The 21,623-nt window shown below is 39.5% G+C and overlaps 1 protein-coding gene across 1 annotated transcript in view; it reads right to left on the bottom strand.

Moving 5' to 3' along the window:
* DYNC1H1 (dynein cytoplasmic 1 heavy chain 1) overlaps positions 1 to 21,623 on the bottom strand; it is a 44,585-nt gene that overhangs the window by 3,277 nt on the left and 19,685 nt on the right. The window contains exons 29-73 of the mRNA XM_079309758.1: positions 21,004 to 21,163; positions 20,502 to 20,745; positions 20,124 to 20,307; positions 19,416 to 19,628; positions 19,012 to 19,250; positions 18,739 to 18,895; positions 18,327 to 18,554; positions 17,848 to 18,078; positions 17,596 to 17,736; positions 17,126 to 17,359; positions 16,340 to 16,546; positions 16,121 to 16,242; positions 15,607 to 15,772; positions 15,207 to 15,370; positions 14,812 to 14,941; positions 13,897 to 14,030; positions 13,533 to 13,647; positions 13,259 to 13,420; positions 12,967 to 13,181; positions 12,677 to 12,881; positions 12,367 to 12,540; positions 12,147 to 12,266; positions 11,901 to 12,021; positions 11,109 to 11,304; positions 10,413 to 10,530; positions 9,258 to 9,473; positions 8,509 to 8,721; positions 8,224 to 8,351; positions 7,648 to 7,801; positions 6,801 to 6,947; positions 6,567 to 6,717; positions 6,128 to 6,381; positions 5,842 to 5,976; positions 5,656 to 5,750; positions 5,389 to 5,563; positions 4,481 to 4,556; positions 3,268 to 3,428; positions 2,908 to 3,019; positions 2,765 to 2,825; positions 2,273 to 2,396; positions 1,828 to 1,941; positions 1,381 to 1,551; positions 1,016 to 1,233; positions 720 to 823; positions 131 to 342 (exon numbers count right to left, since the gene is read on the bottom strand). Of these exons, the coding sequence (XP_079165884.1) occupies positions 131 to 342; positions 720 to 823; positions 1,016 to 1,233; positions 1,381 to 1,551; positions 1,828 to 1,941; positions 2,273 to 2,396; positions 2,765 to 2,825; positions 2,908 to 3,019; positions 3,268 to 3,428; positions 4,481 to 4,556; positions 5,389 to 5,563; positions 5,656 to 5,750; positions 5,842 to 5,976; positions 6,128 to 6,381; positions 6,567 to 6,717; positions 6,801 to 6,947; positions 7,648 to 7,801; positions 8,224 to 8,351; positions 8,509 to 8,721; positions 9,258 to 9,473; positions 10,413 to 10,530; positions 11,109 to 11,304; positions 11,901 to 12,021; positions 12,147 to 12,266; positions 12,367 to 12,540; positions 12,677 to 12,881; positions 12,967 to 13,181; positions 13,259 to 13,420; positions 13,533 to 13,647; positions 13,897 to 14,030; positions 14,812 to 14,941; positions 15,207 to 15,370; positions 15,607 to 15,772; positions 16,121 to 16,242; positions 16,340 to 16,546; positions 17,126 to 17,359; positions 17,596 to 17,736; positions 17,848 to 18,078; positions 18,327 to 18,554; positions 18,739 to 18,895; positions 19,012 to 19,250; positions 19,416 to 19,628; positions 20,124 to 20,307; positions 20,502 to 20,745; positions 21,004 to 21,163 (7,401 nt within the window). The remainder of the gene's footprint in view (positions 1 to 130; positions 343 to 719; positions 824 to 1,015; positions 1,234 to 1,380; positions 1,552 to 1,827; positions 1,942 to 2,272; positions 2,397 to 2,764; positions 2,826 to 2,907; positions 3,020 to 3,267; positions 3,429 to 4,480; positions 4,557 to 5,388; positions 5,564 to 5,655; positions 5,751 to 5,841; positions 5,977 to 6,127; positions 6,382 to 6,566; positions 6,718 to 6,800; positions 6,948 to 7,647; positions 7,802 to 8,223; positions 8,352 to 8,508; positions 8,722 to 9,257; positions 9,474 to 10,412; positions 10,531 to 11,108; positions 11,305 to 11,900; positions 12,022 to 12,146; positions 12,267 to 12,366; positions 12,541 to 12,676; positions 12,882 to 12,966; positions 13,182 to 13,258; positions 13,421 to 13,532; positions 13,648 to 13,896; positions 14,031 to 14,811; positions 14,942 to 15,206; positions 15,371 to 15,606; positions 15,773 to 16,120; positions 16,243 to 16,339; positions 16,547 to 17,125; positions 17,360 to 17,595; positions 17,737 to 17,847; positions 18,079 to 18,326; positions 18,555 to 18,738; positions 18,896 to 19,011; positions 19,251 to 19,415; positions 19,629 to 20,123; positions 20,308 to 20,501; positions 20,746 to 21,003; positions 21,164 to 21,623) is intronic.

Below are 21,623 nucleotides of genomic sequence, written 5' to 3'. Positions count from 1 at the left end.
TTTGGCACTCAAAATCAGCATCCATACAGGTTCCACTGACCCCTCAGCAGTGTAATTGGCACTTACAAATCACAGTGCACCTGAACTTGTGCTTTTCCTATGCCTACATTAAATAAAACATAGTTCTTACTTTAATGTTCTCCACAGTCCGCTTCAGATGGTTTAGAGTTTGTGGGATAAGGTGAAGCCAGTTAGAGGCTGTGGTATGCAGTGTTCTCATCCAGGCTGGGCGTCCATCTGATGTAGAATCAGTTCTTGTCTTCTTCTCAGTTTCTGCATAAGCCAGATCATCTTCATCCTCCAGCATCTGCATTTTCAGCATTTTACTGATCATATCTATGCCTGAAACAGAAGATTTGCTGTTAGAGAAACAGTGGCAGCAAAATTAAAACATCCTGCTACATGGAAGAACCAGGACTTTCTATTATTCCTAGTCTAGACCTAAGATTCAGAACTGCCCAGCTGTAGGTGGCTCCAGAAGGTTAAAATAAAGTTTTTCAGAATCAAGATAGGAACTTGCCATCTATAAGACTAAATGTAACTGGCTTTTTTGATTCACAGGCTCCTGGTCAGTTTTTGGACTACTCAAAAGCCAATTATGTTGAGGGAGAAGGAGAAAGCTATTGACTCTTTAGCAAAATTTTTATTTCTGTTTTGTTTTTCAGTTAAAATGGTGGCCTGGTAATCTACGAAAGACATTCCTAAAGTTCTGGATTTACCTTGTGTGGTGAGAAGAACTTTCTCTGCGTTATTTGGCAGTCCCAGCCATGATGGTGTTTGTGTATCTGGGAGCATCTCAACCCACTGGACAAACTCTTCACGCCTGCAAGGCAGAGTTTTAATATTCATTAAAGGGTTTTCTCTGCTAGAATGCCAGAATGTTTTTCCAGAGACAGATGTTTACATAGCACAGAAATACAGGTTATGTGCTTGTTTCCTAACGTTTTTTTGTGTGCAGTTTTCTAATGAAAAAAAGAGTTGTACATAAGAGATCAGGATAAGGAAAAAATGATACCTGATTCCATCTGGCATCTGAATATCTTTGTGTCCATCAACCTTGCAAGCCAATTTGAATTCACTGTCAAAACTTAAGGTAGTGAACAGACGTTCCAAGAAAGTGTTTAACAAACGTTGATCAAATTCATTATCGATACGACCTCCATAGATAGACTGGGCCATCAGTGTCTTCAGGGCAGACCAGGGGATCTTATCAGGGGAAATGTTTTGGCGACCCTATAATTAGCAAGAAACAATTGTTGAATTGCCAACACTTGGTTTTGTGCCTACTCATTTAACTTCCTTAATTTTTCCAGAACAGACTGTTACGGTGAAGATCTAAAGTAATCTGTTATCTGTGCCTAAGTACACAACACTACTTACCTTTGCTGTATCATCCAGCCAGGTATCCACTGTGTCACAGGCAGATCTCAGGTCAGACTCTCCAAACTCGTACTTCTTGGACCAACCCAGTGGAGCATAGCGCAGGCGCTCTTGGATAATGGCATGGAACCAGGCAAGGAGGAAATACAAGCGAGCACGCTCATTTGGAGACTAGAAGTCGCAAAAAAAAGCCAACACAAAACCAAAGAAATTGTTACTCAAGTGAACTGATAAAACTACAGCCTGCTAAAAGACTACAAAGTAGCAGATTTAATGCTGGATTGCTATTGAAACTGAATACATTCTACCAACAACTACTACTTTACTTGGGTGAGGAGAGAAAAAACACTTCAGATACATCTTAGTATCTAAGGTTTTATCATCCAAGGTAAGATTTCAACAAACATGTTCTTCCATTTCGTTTCATTGAGACAAACCACAGCTCACCTTGCACATCCTAGAAACCGGAATGCTACTGAAGGTCCTCAGCATGTTTGCCTTTACACCAGGAGGAGGCTCAAACACGAAGATTCGGCCGGCACGTAACAAATTCACTGGCACCTAGAGAGGATCAATAAGCTCAAATCCATCTGCTTTAGCCTTCACCAAATTAAATCCCAGCACAGTCTGCATTAGCTTCGAAACCTCATGATGAACACATGAAGTACTGCCTTTCTTTTGGAGATTAGGGGATTCAGTAAAAGCAACAGTATGAAGTTTACAGTTACCATTCCCTTGTCAAAAAGCAAGACTAATAACTGCCCAGACAGGTGCATATTTTCCTCCTTCTTTACTGCAGAAAGGCAGTCATGACAGAACCTTCCCTGGGGGGCACTCTTAGCTCTGCAAGCCAGTTACTCTGCCAGATAATCAAATTTTATATCAGTGTTACCTTCGGATTAATCTCCATGGTAAGGAAGAGTCTGAAGCAAGCATGAGGTTGCAGGGAATGTAGTTTCTTTTCCAGTTGCATGAGCCAGCCAGGAGCCAGGTGAACGTTCTTCAGCATTACCCATCTGTGAATTTTTGAAACACAAGTGCTTTTTGGTGAACAGCTTATGGAACCTGGCTGTGATCATCACAAAGAATAACAGAATTTATCAATGCTACAGATTTTCCTCCCTCTTTTAAACTTTCCTTCTACACAGAATCAGTTACTATGTACTGTAAATGGATTATCTTTCTTGCTTTGCAGGTACAACCTACTTCTGAAAAAATTTAAACAGAAGATGTAAACAGATGTGCTTGTTATACAAATGTAAATTCAAAAGATAGACCTACTTTTTTGTTTTACTCAGTTTTATCTCTTTTTAAACAATATATAGCTTCCCCCTTTTACCTTTCTACTAGGCAGTATTCTAGCTGAAAATGAAATAGAACTTACCTTCCAGATTTCACTGCTGTGTTTATTGCTTTATCTGCTTGGTTAAATCCTTCAGCAGAACCTAAAAGAGAAAAGGGTTGCTAAATCTCTTACTGCTAACACTTTCATTTATGCTTAGATATTGAAATAAGGTATGCTCTTACCAATAGCAATAGAAGTAATCTGTGTATTCTGCTCAGCTGCAAGGTCTTCAACATGACCACTGGCATCATAACCAGGCACTGAACACATCAGCACAGGGGTATTTGGTTTCACCTGTGCTCCAAGAAGTTGAAAAGGATATTAATCAATCACTAGATAAATATGAGAATGCAGTAAGCTCAGTGTTTCTTCCCTTTGTACAACTAAAATCACTATATTACTCTTAGTTTTACTTAAAAAAGAAAAACAATCCACTTCTCACACCACAAAAGGGTAAGTAGAAGAAATATTCATTGAATAGCTTAACTCACTATGGAACTCATGCAAGGTGGCACTAAGCATTTCAAAGACAAGTAGTTTACCTCTGTATCCACAATGTGTGTCAGATCTAAAGGCTGCTCCATAATGGACATGAAAGACTCTCCAAGGTTAGTAGAAACAAAGGTATGTGCCATGGCCAACAAACGATCTGGACGGAAGGCTTGGATCAGAAGCAAGCGATGAATGGCCTGTCCAATGGGAGCTGGGAAGAGGAGACAGGATTACACAGACAGGTAAGAAAACCATTCTCTATTCTCTCCTCTCTTCAATTTTTCCCCATCTTGTTCTGAAAACTACGTATTTATAAGGTTAATTATCCTTTTGGAAGGTCAGATGCAGCTTTTTAATGAAATGCTTATATTCTGTTTTCTATTTCGTAATTGAAAAAAAATTTGCAGCTTCAGCTGGTTTACAAAATCTACAGGTTAGAATTATTGACATGAATGATTTTAATTTCCAGGGACAACAGATCATTTCATTTCATCTCACTCATGAAATAATCTGCTCTTCTGCTAGACTTTGAAGTCATACACACTTGACTAGCATGGATAGGGTAGATAAACTAGAACTGCTTCAGTTAATGGTCCAGCAGCTTTAATAAGCAGCTAGTAAGTATGAGCTTAGAATCTGCAATTTAGAAAGCTACAGGAATGAGCCTGGAATGATCAAGGACAACAAACACTCCCTTAAAGTTACCTTTCAGATGAGGGAGGACCTGAAGGGGAACACTTACCATCAAGTTCTCACTCTTAAAAAATGAGCACTGAAACTAATGTAGCAAGAGGTAAGCCTTCATGCTTAGGTACAACTGCAGGTCTAAAACTCTACTAGACCAGCCCTGTCCTCAGAAAATCTGTGTCTTGGAGCTTTTTAGAGTATTGAGCTATCTCCAAACTGGCAATGACTAAGGTTAATCCAAACTATAATACAATCTAATGAGATTGTAGAATTACGTTTCATCCTCAGTGGAAAACCAAATCACAGGTAAAGGTGCAGCAACCAAGTGCAGTAAGTGTAGTAACTACAGCTTAGAGCAGTTTGGTTTAAAAAACCCCAGTGAAAACAAACAAACCTCCCAGAAAACCCCAAAACAACCCCTCTAGACTTGAAGTTCTTATACAGTCCCAACTTTATGATTTTCTTAACCATTGAGGTCCAAAATTAAATTCTACATTAGAACTGCTTTTAAAATCATAGTAACTGCTTAGATCAGTACAGTAGGACTGATATGGACAACAGTGCACCTTTACTTACTTGCAGGTTTTTCTTCAGTCCAAAGGTATGGTACAGTCTGTTCTGGGGAACTGCTATCCAGCCAGATACAGAATTGCTGCATAGAAAAAACAAAAAGCAAAAAATCTGAAGCTGAGTTTCAAGATACCAGAAACACACAGCAAGGACATGTAAAATTCAAATTATACTTTGTCTATTATCCTATCTTTAGATGTGCCAAATCATTTCACTGATATGCCCATGCCTCATTTCACTGATAGCCTCCAGCACCCTTGATTATACAGATCTCTATCAAGTCCCAAGCTGTAGGTTATTTTACTCCAGGCTGAACAGTTTGAGAAAAATTAGATGTAGTAAAGAGAATTCAACTTCTAATATAAAAATTAGGCAGGGTAAACCAAATACACACTATTTAAGATATGGACACAATTTGTGACATACAGTTTCGCAGTCAAGACAAAGATGCATTACTCTTTGAACACTTTAGTCATGAGAAGGTACAGTATTCAGCAGCTGAGTACTATACAAATTGATTCCACGTAGGCATGTCCAAGAGCCCACCATAATGAAGTTATGTATGGCTGGGGCTGCTCCCCTCTACTGCATAAGTATCACACAATAGTGATGCAGCAAAAGCTATGCAGTGTCACTTTTTCTGCTACCATAGGAAACAAAGCTGGTCAACCACAAAGCCAGATGAATGGTGAAACTGTTTCTGAATGATGAACAGTGCTGGTCTTTATGAGTTTCACAGCTGAGTTACAAAAGAAGTAAGAACATTCATTTCCACAACTACAACTAGCTAATCTTTAGGAATTCCCTTTCCACAGCAGGAGAGCTTACTTGTAAAGTGTGAAGCTTTTCAAGCAGACACCTGAAAAACTTAATAAGGTAGTTCAGTGGAGAGACAAACCCTAGCCAAGACTTACCTCATCAGCTTGAACTTTTGAAACAAGGTCTTTAAATGCAGGAAGGCAGCTCAACCTCATCATTGCCTCTGTTTGCTCTACAGTCAAACCATTGATTTTCGGGAGAGATGAAGTGTTTAGTACAATCTCCTTCCCTCTCAAGAAGTGCTGGAATTCTGCATCATATGTAGGCTCCCTAATGTTAAGGAAAAAGGAGACTTTAGTTAGATGCCTTCAAGACAGCCCTACCTTTTGCAACTGAAGTGAAGCAAGAAAACAAACACTTACCCAATAGTGCCTTTCAGTTTGATCCGGGCCAACAACATGGCGAATGTTATGTGATCCTGGTGCAGCATGCCACGTGCCACTCGATTGAAAGCCACCTAGGAACAAAACAGAGCAGTGTAAGAAGCTTTGAACTCTGACCCTTCAAAAATATTAAAAAAACTACATTTATTAATTAAAAAACGGAACCTGAAAGAGATCCTTTGTGATGATTGAGAGACGATGAGTATGGTCTGTAATTCCCTTCAGATTTGGGTTCTCATACAAGACATTGTGATAGATGTCCAAGAAAAACTGGAGGGAGTATTGGTACAGGAAATGAATCTGAAAGAGAAGAGAGTTTATTTTTTTCTCTCCACAATCCTGCTGTTTGATAACCAACAGAGTATGCATACCAAACTACAGTATTGGGCAGTGTCTATTTAGCTTTAAACAGTAAGCTCTCAAACCTCCTGGTAGGAAGAACACAACTTACCTGTTTCAGTGACTCCATAGTAAAGTAGATACTGCTGCAAGCTGTAGAAAGAGGCAAGTACTGCTGAGAAACAGTCTCCACTTCTTGCATGACAATATCAGTCTCTTCTACTTTTCTGGTGACCTCTGCTGCTTCCTTCTTCAGGTTCTCAAGCGTAGTAATGATGGTGTCATCATCCAGGATACGGCCCTTCACTTCATTAAGTGCTTGTAGAAGGGATTTTTCCAACTGACGTAAGCGCAGCTGGAATTCACCTTAATTAGAAGAAAAAAAACCAGTCACATTGTACAGATATGTTAAAGAATTATGTGAGTTCTACATACTTTGCCATTGGGCATCCTGAAAAAAAAAAAAGTATGAAGACATTTTACTGTGTACTTCTAGAGTAAACACACAGTATTCTTTTAGAATAAGAGGAAGTTAATTTTGGTAAACATACCCTGAAGCTTGAGGAGATCAGAGCGTTTTTCATCAACATCTGGTCTTTCAGCTTTCAGGACTTCATTCAGACACTGGCTCTGCAAGCTGCTGCGAGTTACTGTGAAGTTCACAAATGTAACACGAGAGCAGAGGTCTGGTGGGAATTCAACCTGTCACAGGAAACATGAAAAAACTTTCTCAGCTCTCTTCACATGCCATTTCTACAAACAGGAGAGCTTTTGATTTTACTTACTGTTGGATCTCTGGTGGAAAGGAAGATAACGAAGGATGGTGACAAATCAATATCTTGGTCTCCCAGAGTAATCAGAACTCTGCCTCCAGTTCTTCGGACTTCACGATTCAGAACAGGATTCAGAACTGGATCGTAGCTCTCCACATCCTAGAAAGACAGATGTGTTAAAGACCGTTGTTTGCAAACATCTCAAGCTAGAACTTCCAATCCAATAGGGGCTTAAAATTCTGGTAAGCAAACAATTGGCAGTTGGTTTGGAATAGGTATCACATTCAGAAGTTATCTGCACTTTAGATATAGTTGAGGTATACAGGTACAGAAGAGAAGTATTATTAGTGGCTGGAATTTTGCTAGCTTTACTGCATGTAAGCCCTGTTCTAAATAACATAAGCAACAGTTACTTATCTTTTCCATTTCCATACTAAGAAGTTAAAAACATACCCATTTCAAGTGAAAGTCAATTATTCCTAGAGTTGCCTATTTCTTCAAATTATTGAAATTTCTCCCTGATACTCAGAGTAATTTAATTTTAGATAACTAACCATATTAGTTGCCATTAGACAAAACACATTAAAATAAAGGAACAGACAGAGAGGTTGCAAGTAATTTTATAGTACAGAAAGATAATTTCAAAATAAAATAATTTGAGCTCAAAATGGTGGAAATACCTTATTTTGATTTTGTAGCTAATTATTCTCAGGACTAAAAACCACACGTATCACTAGTTTACTTGTTAAATTGTAAATAAAGTTACCTGCATGTTCCAAAGAGAACATTTGCAAGCTTTTCTAATACACAAGACAGAATTCAAGAATTTAAATAGCTTCTACATGATCATGCCACTAACCTGAACTAGAAGCGGGTTACCAAATCTCAAGGCACTTTCCAAGTTCTTCCTGAAAGCATCATCCAAGAAGCTTGTACGAGTTATCTTACGGTCTTTATATTCATTCATGATAAACTCTGTAGCTTGCCCAGAGGGATCGATGATCAATGGATACCTTAAGTTAATAATAAAACACTTTCATTTTTTAGGTTTTGACTGCAGGCAGTGTCTAAGCAGTTTAATGAATTTACATTGCATTATTAGTCTCAACTCTAAAACCCAGTTCACTCTTTCACTAAGCTCAGGCAAGTTCAATGACTCACTTCAGTTTTGAAAGGCAAGTTTGCCTATGGGCAACAAAATAGCTCAAATAATGAAACAGTTCAAGCCAATTTATTTTAACAGCTAAGCATAACAAAAAAGGCAAGCAAAGGTAAAAAAGTGTTAATGTTTACACATGACTGAGAGCTTTTATGAACATTAGAGGTTCACACCCCAGTGAAACAGTGCTTTGAAGGAGCTACTGTGATTCAACAGGTGCAAGCACTGCCTGCTGCAGAATTTTGCTTAAGAACTTCACATCTTAGAATGAAGTACCTGTTAAAGCGCTTGAGCATGATGGCATTCTCTGTGCACAGGTCATCTGCAGGCAGAGAACTTGCTTGCCAGCGCAGCCGCTCATCGGCGTTGGAAAGGTACTCGGTCCTTGCGATGTCTGTGCGGAACTGCAGGAAGCAAACACAGTTAATGTGTAACCTGACATTCTCCAACCAGCTGCTGAAGACAGCTTTCCAACAGTTCCATTCTTTACTTAGCAATCCTTTCAGCTTAACTCCTGCAGTAAATCAATTTATGGTTAACTTATCATGACTGTATCTTTACCTGGATATTTGCTTGCTGCAAATGGTGAGACCATGTAGTGAACAGATTCTGACGCATCTGCTGATCAAAGTAGCCAGCATAGGCAATAAAAGCTCCTGAAAGTAAACAATCTCCTGCAATTGTGGACATCTGGTTTTTGAAAGTTTCACTTGTCTTCTCCCATCTTTCACGTTCAGCAGAAAGACTCTTCAGAAGAGCTGTGCTACGGTTTACCTAGAAATAAGTGGTGAAGATGATGAAATTTTCTTATACCATATGTCCCTTGGAATACTTAAATTCTGACTCAAGGCCCAAGCTAAATTCAAAATCTCAGAATGAGATTAAATTTGGGGTTTTTCAGTGCTAATTTTTAAAGTTGATTCTAACTGGTACCTTGAGGAACTTAAAGTGCTAAGTACTAGTATGGAGGCAACATACTAATGATGAGATCAAGTAAACAGAGAAATCCACACTCCCCTCCTTGAAGTCCAGTCAAGATGTTACAATCCCACTACACCCATGCCTGTTTTCAAAAGCTTTCTACATATGTTAAACCTTATGAGAACTGTCTTGTTAATCACGTAGCAACATGAGTTGGTATTTCTCTAAGTCCAGACAGGATTCTTGAGAAGCCTCATGACACCCAGAGATGAAACAGTTCAAATATATTGCACAGGGGAAGCAACCAAGTCCACTCTCAAATCTGAATGATTCAATTTTGGACTGTCAAAGATCAAAGAATGAAAAACTATTAGTATATGAAGTCTTACTTTCGCTTCTACAGCAGCCAAGTCTGCCTTAATAGCTTGAGCTTCCGAAATCAGTACTGCATATTCTTCTTTGTAACGGGCAATACTGGCCTCAAGATCACGAATCATCTGCTCCACTTCATTTGCTTTCTGTTGGTTGTCTTTGGCATCATCCTCCAGCTTCTGCAGCTCATTGCGTAGAGGTTCCACTCTTTTCAACATATCAGCATAGTTCAGCTGCAAACAGGAATTAGAACCTTTACACTTTCTAAAATGACTTGTTACCAGGAATCACAACATTCAGGTATATAGTATCAACTGCATCTTTTCAAATTTATGTACTTCTGACCTGTGTAGATTTAGTAACTACTTAAGAGAAACTTAGTATTGTTTATCAGTCCCTAGGACTCTAATTTAAACTAAGCACAGAAACATAAGTAATTCCTTTCAGCAATGTCCTTGTACTGCTCTGTAGATGTACACCAAGTCATTCAAAAGGTTCAGACCCCATTAAGAAGTGTACAGAACTGTTTTACATAAATATTCAATGGGCTGTCCATGCCAGTACTGTGCTAATCTCTCTTTCTTAGCAGTGAAATGAGTAAAGCTAAGCCACAAGAACAATTACGATAGGGCCTGTTGGCAAGATTCAAGTTAAACTGACTTTCTCCAGATCATGCCATTCCAAGCAGGAACAGTTTCAATGGCAAAGAATTTTGCTGTACTGGAATACCAACAGGCAAATAAAATCATTCTTGGGTATTTCACTCTGAGGGCAAGACTCCCAAAGCCTATTACTTTAGGAAACTTAAAAGTCTGCCTTGAGTGTGTCCTACTCTGAGGAAAGACAAATGCAGTCTCAAAGAGGACTACATTGCATTTTCCATGGAGAATGGCCTTGTCCTGTAGAATGACATCACCTACAGAAAGTATCCATCAGTGTTCACTGTAAACCTGAAGTTTTTCAGTGCAGAGGCTGTATCGCAACTGCCCAATGATTCTCTGGCATAGCACTATATATCCCAGAAGCATTAATCTAAACCATCTCCCTTTTTATTTGAAGCAAAATAGCTTGGAATATTAGCTGAATAAAGACAAATTCAGGACCTTTAGACATTACTAAGCCTTCTGGCTCACTCTTTTCACATTGCTTTTGCTTCCTCAAGCTGACTTTACCTGTGCAATTGCCCATTTCACCATAGGTCCACAGGCCAGTGATGCTCTGTTTACAATTTCATAGTTGTAACTTGGATTTGACAGGTAGTTTTTTTTCATCTTCTCCCGGATGGCGTCACTGCAAAATTTTTACAGATAGCGTAAGCACACTGTATGTCAGCACACAGGTGCTCAGTATCCTTTATCTAGCCTGCCTTCCACAGCTGACAAGAAACACTTCCTGTCAGTTTTACTGAGTAGTAGCTGGGATGTTCAACATGTTGTTTCAGAAATTACAGCTTGCAGTTGATTAAAAAAATTAATCGATATTGTAAGATTAGACATTCACAAACTGCTGAACTCTGCGCTAAAAACACGAGTTGGGAAGGAATTCATATGTCTCTAGTCTGACCTTCTGCTCACATTTATAGCCAGCTAGGAAGCTGATCTCCTAAGCTGAATAAAGCCCTCCCTCAGCAGCCTGGTTTGTTATTGCTGCAAAACCACTTTCACCTGACAATGTGGCTTTGCACAACAACAAACTGCTTTGTAACCATGCCATTAAGTCACACAACAAGCACCTGCTTTGTCCCAATTTTCATGATACACCTTGCCTTCAGGAGTCTATTTCCTATACCACCTGTATGTTTATCAGTTAAGGCCCTCTGTCCTTTGTAAATAGTTTGTTCACATAAATATCTCACACTTGCACTTTACCTGATTTCTTCAGCAGAGAAGTTAACAATGGTTGGAATGAAGTTCTCTCTCATGATGATGGAACGTATTTGTTTCCAGTCTGTGGTGCTTTCACCTAACAGCAGGCAGATGGACTCCAGTGCCAACTTCACTGCTGCAGGAGGATTAGCCATGGAGCGGACCTCTACCAGGTGCTGCTTCTTTATTGACTTCACAGCTAACAAGTGCAAGAAAGATGAAGAGTGTTGATTGGGAAGAAAAAAAACAGTTAGCAAAGCCTAGCAAATTACCCTGAATTTGTACAAATACTTGAAGCTTCTAAAAAATAGTTATGAGGTTATTAGAGAAGCAGACACTACTGAATAAATACTATATTACAAGATACACTTCCGTGATTGTCAACTTGACAAATGGGCACAAGCAACTTACTCTGCTGCCTAAAAATTATTCATTCAAACCAGTGATTTGTCCACCCAGTTTAATGAATGGACAGCTTGACTGCATGCTGTCTCTTCAGAAGCAAGGCATCTTTGCTCTTTCTACAGCTCATCTACCAGAAATTTAGCCACAAGCCATAGAAGGAGTATCAAGAATCAAACTAGTATTACTACACACAGAGAACAAAAAAGACATAAAAATCACAGCTCAAAGACTGTGAATTTAAAAGAAGGGATTTTTTCAACTCTGTTCAGCCCCATGCTAGGAGTCTATACTTTCATTAGACAGGACCAACCCAGACCACAAGAAAACATATACCCATAGATCAGTTTTAGATCCAAGACCACAGTGTGATCTCTTGAGGTGCTAACATACCATTCTGAGCTTCAATGACAGCAGGTTCCACCTTGTCAAGATCTTCTTTCACACTCATCTGCTTGTCTGCAATGACTTCTTGCTGCTTGTGTAGCTGTTCCTGAATCTCCTGGCTCATAACCTATATGGAAATTTCACAGACAAAATACTGCCTTTCAGAAGCTGAAATTCTTCCAGTACTTGCTCTGTAGGCTCTGGTTTGTAAATAGAAGTTGCTATGCACAGAGATTTAACAAAAATTTTTACCTTTTTCTTCTCAGCTTCCTGTTGATCTTTCACCATCTTTTTCAACTTGTCATTGGCTGCTGCATTTTTCACTTCCAACTCCTGACTCTTTATTCTCAGGTCACGCCGCAATTCCTCCACCTAAGGTTGATTGTAAGATGGAAGAGAGAATTCATATGGAGCGTTGAGATCTATTTACTCACCCCAGCCTTATAGAGAGCAAAGTTTTAAAGACACATACCTGGTCAACTGTTTCCTTGATTTTTCTAAGACCAACATTCAAATGCATTTGCTGTTCCTCCAGTTCACTTCGCTTCTCATTGAACAAGTTGGCATAATGGTTGATGAAGTCCAAATAGTGGCGTGGTGTGATTGCCATGGTTCTGCCTCCTCGTTTTGCCAGCCGAGCATTAGCCTTTAGGGAACAAAGTATTGTAGAGTATGCACTGTTTTAAATTTTATTTGGATTCCAAGGACCATAGTGTTTAGGAAACTGGTGAATGATGTCATGGCCTAGAGGTAAGTGTAAGCTAAGCAGTGTAATAACATACCTGGTGAAGAGTCTGATGAACAAACACACAGCTATTTACAATAGCCTCTCTGTGCGATGGTGGCTGTGGCAGCTTATCATACACAACTGGCATGTAATCAGGCACAATGTAATTTGGTTTCTCAAGATCCATCTTGCTTGTGAACTCTTTGCCAACTTGGTACAGTGCCTCAGTTGACCAGTCTCCAAACCAGTTTAATACACATCTGAAATACAGAGCATTTGTGAAGACTTCCCCAAAGTACTGTTTTAATGGTACCTGTAAAATATGTTGGAATACACAGCAATTACCTGTTGAAAAGTGCAGGAGATGTAGCTGCCCTGTCCTTCAGGCCCTCAGAGGATGGATTCATAGTGAACACTACATGGAGATTGCGAATAACTTGGCTGGTGAACCATTTGTAGAGTTCCTCATGTGAATCTAACATTAAACCTTCTTTCTGTGCTCCTTCTTTACACTGAGTCATGAGGGTAGCATATTCATCTCCTTCAAAGAGACCAGGAACCTAATTCAAAAGATAGTTTTGTTGTAGTTTATGATTGCAAAAAGGTGCAAAAAAAAAATTACTTAAAATCTCCTTACCTCTCCATTGGCTAGGAGAGTGTTCATTCTCTCCAGGAATCCAGAGTCCAAGACATTTGACTCATCCATAATAAAAGCTATTTTTTCATTTTTACAGCCGGAGCGTCTCAATACTGTCCTAAGGTCTTCATCAAAATCTTCACCTGTGTACTTTCTGTGAACCTGGTAAGAATTGACATTGGTCATTAACATTTTAGTTTAGCTTTTAATGAGATTTTAGGGGTCAATATATAAGTGGGAGTTTTGACTTACAAGTTAAACTTAGCACACCAACCTTGATTTGGTAGACACTCAAACCGTTCATCCAGGCAACAAATCTTGACAGGGTTGTCTTCCCTGCTCCACTAACTCCAATTAGTAGCAAATGGCCCTGGGGCTGACGGAAGATTCTGAAAAAGAACACAACCAAGTGTGATTGATAAGTGTTAGCAACTTACTGAAACTTCCTAGAACACCTAAGCTTCAACTTAACACCAAAAGTGACACACCTTTCCAGATAGGATGCTATCTGGAGGCTGGCAGTATGTATTGTATAAAGAATGAGTCCATGCTTCATTCTTACTCTGTACTGAGGCTGTTTTGCTTTAGAGTAACTCTAAATACTGCTAATATGAGCAGCAATGGAAGTCTGAACTTACCGGTCAATTCTTAACACATGATCCAAGACTTCATTGAACAGGACAAGTGGTACATCAAGTTCTTCTTCATAAAAGACTTTAAGCCTAGCTTTCACATAGTCTCTCAATTCTTCTTGATCCACTGGAATATAATCCTAAAACAACCAGTCAATACAGTATGGAAGTTAAGATTAAGGGAATCTGCTTAGGGGTAAATTTTTGAGTACACCAAAGCAGAACTACAAGAGCACTTAAAGTAGCAATCATCTACAAAAGCTGAAGAACATTGTACTCATTTAACTTGCACAGGAACATGTCCATTGCCCAGAGTGCTACAGTTAGCAGCATGGGTTTTAAACACTGTATCTACTGAACCTACCACAGGCTGAACCTGTGCTGCCCATTACCACAGAGACTGGGGAAGTAGCATTACAGACTCACTCCCTTACCCAAATTATTTTAAACAGCCTTTCCTACTTCACTTACTATTGCTCAGAGATGGGTAGCAAGCTAGGTGGACTTTTGCCTGAACTCAACAGGATTGGTACAGATTACCCAGATGAATCACCCAAGATTATACAAAACAGGTCACCAGAAAATGTGTAGGATCAGTACTACTCAAGGGTCACTGCCATATCCAAGAGACTCCATAAGGAATAACTGTCACCTGACAGCGCCACACTGTTATTAGGTAATATTTTAAATTTTATACTGCCTTTACATTCCATGGTAGCTCTTACAATAGCATCCCTGGAATGACAGCTATTAACTCTGTGGCAGAGTTAATTTCAGATAATCATAGTAAAACTTTCTTTGAGATAATTTACCAGCATGATGGGCTGTCTATCACTTTAATACAGTCATAAGAGCAGCATCACTCAGTTGCATCTAACCTATTTAATTTTGGGGTTTATTTTTTTTTAAATTTCAACTTGCCTTTGACAGCCAGTTGCTGTACAAGATAGGTCTGCTCATAGCCTTTTCTTTGTCAATGTTGGGGAAGTGTTTCAGAGCAACCATGTCAATGTTCTCATCAGTCCAGCGTCTCTCCTCATCTTCCACAAGCCTGGATAAAGAAGCAAGTCAGTGAGTACAGGATATAATCACACCACATGGCAGCACCATGACAACTATATTTCTGCTTCATACAGGTACAACTCCCAAGAGTCAAGCTACAGTGAAAGGAAATATTCTCACAGGTATTCCAGCTATTTAACATAAAGCACATTTTAGTCTGATGTTCTAATGAAAGTTGGTAAGGAGTAGGCAGCTTCTACTCCTACTCCAAAAACTTTTTATTGTTTTGCTTCTCCAGCTCATGAATGTTTTACCTGTCCTGGAAGAGACGTAATGCTTCGTGGGCCCAAATCCTGATAAGGCCTTCAACTGGTAAGGTTTCTAGAGGTCTTAATGCTTCAAATATACCTCTCACCCACCGAGTCATTTCACGAGGTGAGTAGATGTAGTGTGGCTGCGTGTCTTGAGTGAATCTCTCCTAAAAATTTAAACTTAATTAGTTACTTTATCTTGAAAGTAGTTTTTTTGCACATACCTTGGCATTTTAAGACATTACCTTGACAGCGTAATTCAGACATTTTTGCCAGAACTCAAGTAATTAGTTGAGCTCTTGTACACATACTATCCATGCGAAAGGTTAACAACACATGTTAAATCAATCAGTATAGAAAAAAGTCTTTTAACTGGAGTTAGGGGTTGCAGTTAACAAGTTACCTGAGACATTGTGTAGAATTCTACCATTGCAGCAGTGAGAGGCTCTGCATACGTGCGAAGCGATGGGATCAGCCTCAGCATTGCACGATTGAATGTTCCATATATCTGAGTAAGTGAAGCTGGTCCAGGATAGTCCACATAAACCACAGGAACATGTCGTAAAAACCTGAAAGATTAGCATATTACACAGTACAGAAAGTCAAATTACTATCTGCATTCTCTTCATTAATTTTTCCATAATTAAAGTACTGCTTGATTCAAAATCATCAGCAGCAACTGTAGTTGGTTTGACTGCTCCCACTCTCAAGTGTTTAAAGCAGGTGATTCAACAGCCTAACACCGAGTCCACTGCCAGGCTGTCAGGGTAAGAACCAAGCAGCAGACAGTGCAAAAGCAAGGAACACCATTTCAGAACAGCTGTTGTTAAACAAGAGCATTAACAACAAATTACATAACCAATGCTTCAGTTTTGACTCCTATTCCATTGTTACCTAGAATTTACTAGACATATTACCTATGTGACAGAGGTTTTCTTCCAGGATCAGTAGGTGGATTACATGCACCAACAAACTGAATTCTCTCCAGTTTCACCCATGTCTGGTCAGATGTACGGTAGAATCCTCCATGTTCCACCATCTGGAATGAAGACATAAAAATAAAATCCCATCAGTGGAATATTTTATTTCCCTATAAGTTACTGCTCTGATACAGTTGATTATGAAGAAAAACAAACCTGTCTAATGAAGGAGATGACTCTCTGTGTGCCGTACTTATCCATATCTGGCAAGTTGATTTCATCACAGAACAGCACCAGCCACTTTCCTAACTGCACAGGAGCCAGCACCACTCCATTAGGGGTACGCCTGTATTCACAGTAGTGATCAAAGGTTTTCAACAGAAGTTCTGGAGTTGTAGCACTTGAAAAGTTGAGTCCAACCACCTTTAAAAGAGAGCAGTGGAAAAAAAATTAAATACACTAAGGACTGAAACAGACTGTATCAGGAGTCCTGAAAACAGGTATATTTGGCTGTTCACAATGGAAATGCATACACCATCCACATATTACCACATACACACAGCCATATATATACAGACTAGATACTCCTTGCTTCCCACTGCAGGTTCTTGCCCGACCCTGTATTTTGAACATTACAGCCTCATATAACTGTAACTCCACCTAAATACACAGTAGGGTGAAAGCTACTTTTAAACATGTGCACAGGTTTTTAAATACTGAATGCAGGAATGCTTCTCTGTTACTGAAGTGGCAAAGAAAGAAAGTAGCTTTAGGCTAAGGAACTTGGGAAATGAATTTGTATTCTCCTCAACATGATTTTTACTTCTTGTTATATATACACATGACTGACTGAGGTGAAGCTATCACAGAGTTCTGGCTAGGAAATAAATTCCATGCTATTTTCAATCTTAAGAAGATTAAAGACTTGCTACTACTCTATAATTCACACACCCATGCGCTCACACACACACACACACACACACACATAGCTCTCTTGTGTACCTCCATGTCAGGCAGAGCTCTGAGAGCACTGAAGAGGGTCATGGTCTTTCCAGAACCTGGGGGGCCACAGAGCACCAGAGGTTTGTGTTCTGCCAGCCAAGTGTACAGCAATGCTTCATGGCGAACTGTATCTAGGGTTGGCACTACAACATCAGGAGCTGCAACTTTGTGTGTTTCAACTTCAATTTGAGGAACTTTGGATTGCCATGGCACCCATTCACCTGTAATGGACACCTAGAAGCACAAAAACATGATTAGACAATTTAGAACAGCCCAACCTTAGTTAAATTTATTTTTTTAAGTGACATCAAATTTGATGTGTTTATTTAAACAAGCAGCTTGTTTGCTGAAGTGTAAAACTGTAAAATTTAAGGTAGTCTAGCAGTTTAGTGTCCAGGTTTGCCTCCAAAATCTAAAGCAAGCTTTTAAGAAAATCAAAGAGCAACATTTCTAGCACAAGAAAGATTTACCTCATAGTCAATTATAGGTATGTTGGGTGCAGTTGGCAGTGGCACAGTGGTGATCCTCCTAATGTATTCTCCCAGCTCTGCTCTCATTTTCAAACGACTGTCCCCAGAAAGAGACCACAGGATCGCATAGACCAAGTACCTCTGTAAGAAGCAACAACAGCAGCTATTGGTTTTAGAAAAATGGAACAAAGCTCAATGAGTAACTCCAATCTAGGCAGACACAGGAGTCCCTCAGCAGCAGGCTGCACTAACCTGGATGTAACGCTCCAGCTGGTCGATCTGCATGGGGAAGTCGGGATGGTTGGCGTTGTACTGGGCCACGTTGCGGCAAGCTTGGTGCAACATGGAGAACAGAGAGCCGAGGCAGCGCAGGCGGGTGAGGTCCATGATGTGCTCCAGCTTGAAAGCGTGCTCAAGGGCCTTGGTTACCAGGCCATTGGAGGTGAAATATGGCTGCATTATTGTTGCAGCATCTCTCTGAATCTGTTGGGGGAGACAAACACTGCTCTAAGCATTTGTTTCTCATTTGGCTACCAGGCACAAAGAAAAGAATTTGTTTAAGGTTTGAAATGCTTCATATTTAAACCAAAAAAAAATAAAAAAACAAAAAGAAAAACCATGTAAAGAGGAAATCAGCTTTTCTATGATAGGCTGTCATAAATTCTACAAATGGTGCACCTGTGATACAAGCATTTTTACTACTTTATCCCGTAAAGTAATTTAAGTTTTACCTGCAACATTGGGGATGCTGCCTCTTCTCCTTCATCTTCTTTGCCCTTTCGCCTGCGCTGAGCTTCCTCCTCACCTTCATCCAGAGGAATGCTTCTCAGTCTGGCCAGGAAGTTATTGAATATCATGTCTGTACTGAGAACATCCTCACTGAACCACACCATACCACACCTTGACACAGTAGCCAAAGTGGCATATTTCAGATCCTGTACTTCAAACATGATACGCACCTGAAAAACAGAAATTTAGAACAACACTTAGGAGTAAAAATCAACCAAGAGCAAAACAATATAAAAACTCTTTCCTTGATAAAACAGAGACCTTTTATAATATGCAAATTTGCATTTAGACTCTGAATAATCAACATCAGCATTATACTGTACATTAACACAATGTAAAAAAAATTAACATTACATTTGGTGGGAGGCTGAGACGTTCTCCATTTGGCAGAGTCAGAAGTTTGTTGTCATCCAGAACAGAGTTCAAGTTCTCAACCCATTCAGGGTCTACATCACCGTCAAAGATAATCCACTGACGTTTTTGTAGTTCACCTCTCACATTGTCTATGATTCTATATTAAAGAAAATAAAGAAATTAATTGAAGTTGAGTATTAAGACTCAGCAAGGTGAAATTATCCTCAGCATAAACGTACCAGCCATTTTGTGTTTGTGCTATTAAAGACTTACTTTCTCAGGACATGTGTAAACAAGCCATCTGTCCATTCCCTGGTGTTTGGATCCAAAGTACCATAGAGGTGATCTTTGCTGATTGCTTTTGGATCTATAATGTGAGCAACACCTTCCACACCCTCCAGCCGTTCAAGAGCTTTCAGAAGTACTCTCCAGGCCATGCTCTTTCCACTTCCAGAGGGACCAACCATCATCAAACCATGATTTATCTGTGTAATCTGATACAGCTGAAGAACCTGTGACACAAGAAATAATGTACCAATTAACCTCAGCAGTTAATCTTTTAGGTACTGTTCGTTTAATACAAGAAAAATTTTAAAGTTTTTGACTTTTCATAATAGAAAGGGAAATTCAGTCTTATACATAAACTTCAATTCTACATTTTCAGTTTTATATTTTACCTTTTCAACCCACATGCCACCAACTTCTTCTCCGTCACCATAGGTAAGGTACATTTCTTGACAGACTTTCTTAAGTTCCTCTCTCAAGGCTGTCATCTCTCCACGGTGATATTGTACTCCAGGAAATACATCAGAAAGGAGACTGAACAGCAGTGGAATGTCTTCTGCAACCAGTTTTGGTACCATAGTTTCACAAACACTTTGGATCAGGATCTGCAGAAGAGAGAGAGTCACATTTCATTTAAGATTTTTTTTGCTAAGTTTACTTCACCAAACATGTTTGACAAGGAATAGTTCTCTAAATACTTTACTGATTAAGTACCAGACCAGGGTAGTCTTAGTCAAAACAACCACTGGTGTAGTTTCAACTTTGGAACTACCCAATGATTTCCTATTGATTTTCAGTTTATACAAATCTTTCTTATGTCTCTTCTTTATGCTGCCTTTTTTTTTTTCATTAATTGCTGAGACTCTGAGCAGCAAAAAATGTCATGGATGTACCACCTCATATGAATAAGTTCTTCACTATGATTCACGGACTTAGAAGCCATGTTTAACTTGATGCTTTTAAGTTATCAAATTATCTTTGGTAACTAACATTATTTTGTTCACATGACTTAATACTAAATGGTAAATACTGAAGAGCTGCTTTCTTTGTTTAGTGGGCATCCTCTATCACAGAAGTGAAAAACTTTGCACACACGTTACCTCTTGCTCTGGCAAGTTCTCAGCGATTTCTCCCTCATCAACAACTTCACCACGCTCTTCCTTCTCCCGCTTTATCTTCTGAATCCTCTCCCTCTTCACATTACCTGCACTAACCAGCACACTCTTCAGTGCTCTCAGGCCAAAATCATAGTGACTTTGTGAGGACAGCTGTTCATCACAAAGCCTAAGAAGTAAAAGAGATAAAATACAATTTGATCCTCAGTATGAACCAACATAACACTCAGCAAATGCCATTCTTTACTTGAAACTGTTGCTTGAAATGATTGCTACACAACCTGCTTAGTGAGTTGCAAAGAATATTACAGCTTTGAACAGTAAGTTCTAATGGTACTGACTACAGTCAAACTTGTCACTCACTTGAAGAATGGTACTATCTTATTGGCAAGAACTTCAGCAGTACGGAAACCTTGGGAGTACAGCATGACCTGCGCAATCAACTGACGGTCTGGTTTCGTCATTGCCAAGCTACGGAACAACTTCTTCAAATTGTCAGGCAGATTAGATCTGCCTGCATAGCCAGGATTCATGGTGATGAAGATAGCCATGTCAGGGCTCACTTTGACTTGTTTGTTCAGCAGCTCACAGGTAATGGGCGTTGCAGCTGAAAAGAGAGTGCATTTAGTTATACCTGAGTCAGTGATCCATCACTCTCAGAATTGAATACATTATTCTATTTTAGTTACAGGAATGGACAGCAGGTTCTCCAGTACTGCCACTCAAACAATATAAACTTCTACCATCTGAAAGTCACATCAAATATTTAAGTTTTGACATAAAGTAGCTTCATCCTTGCATTATTTGCAAGAAGTGTAGCTAAGGAACAAAACAGCATGAAGGATGCTAGAGAAGGATTACATACTCTTGTCATAGTTGGGGTTGGAATGCTCTCGCAAGGCTTCCTGGATGCACTGAACTTGCTGTGAAACTGCAGAGAGCATTCGCTCCTCCAGTCTGTTGAACTCATCAAAGCAGCCCCAGGCACCCACTTGGCAAAGTCCCACAAAGATGCGTCCCATCGCCTGCACAGAGAGGGGAAAATGCACTCAACTGCATTGGCAAAAGGAGCAGAGAAGAGCACTTTCTACAGTGCATCCAAGGCACGAAGAAGCTGTGTTTATTTGCAGGTTACTGTATTTGCAGTATTGTAAGAGTTATGAAAGGGCTCTGAAGTTCAGCTTTCACTGCTTCACAGAACCACAAAGATGATCATAGCTCCCTATTACTCCATACTGTACTGCAGTGTGCTCCAAAACAGGCCAACTAAATCCATTGCATGATGTTTTGTTTGCTGATACCATGAACATTAGGTGCAGTTCTAGTGCTTTAGCACAAGGAGGGTACAAGAATTACAAAACATTTCAGAAGAGCAAACTGGATGACCAGAGTATGATAACCTTTCTACATAAAGAACAACCTTTAAGGTAAGATTCTGTATAAGGCAACATGAGGGAATATGAAGAACCTCTAGAATTTACTGGT

This window comes from Erithacus rubecula (assembly GCF_903797595.1).
Source record: "Erithacus rubecula genome assembly, chromosome: 6".
NCBI lineage: Eukaryota > Metazoa > Chordata > Aves > Passeriformes > Muscicapidae > Erithacus > Erithacus rubecula.
The sequence above is the reverse complement of the archived record's forward strand: the minus strand, read 5'-3'. Positions and strand labels throughout refer to the sequence as shown.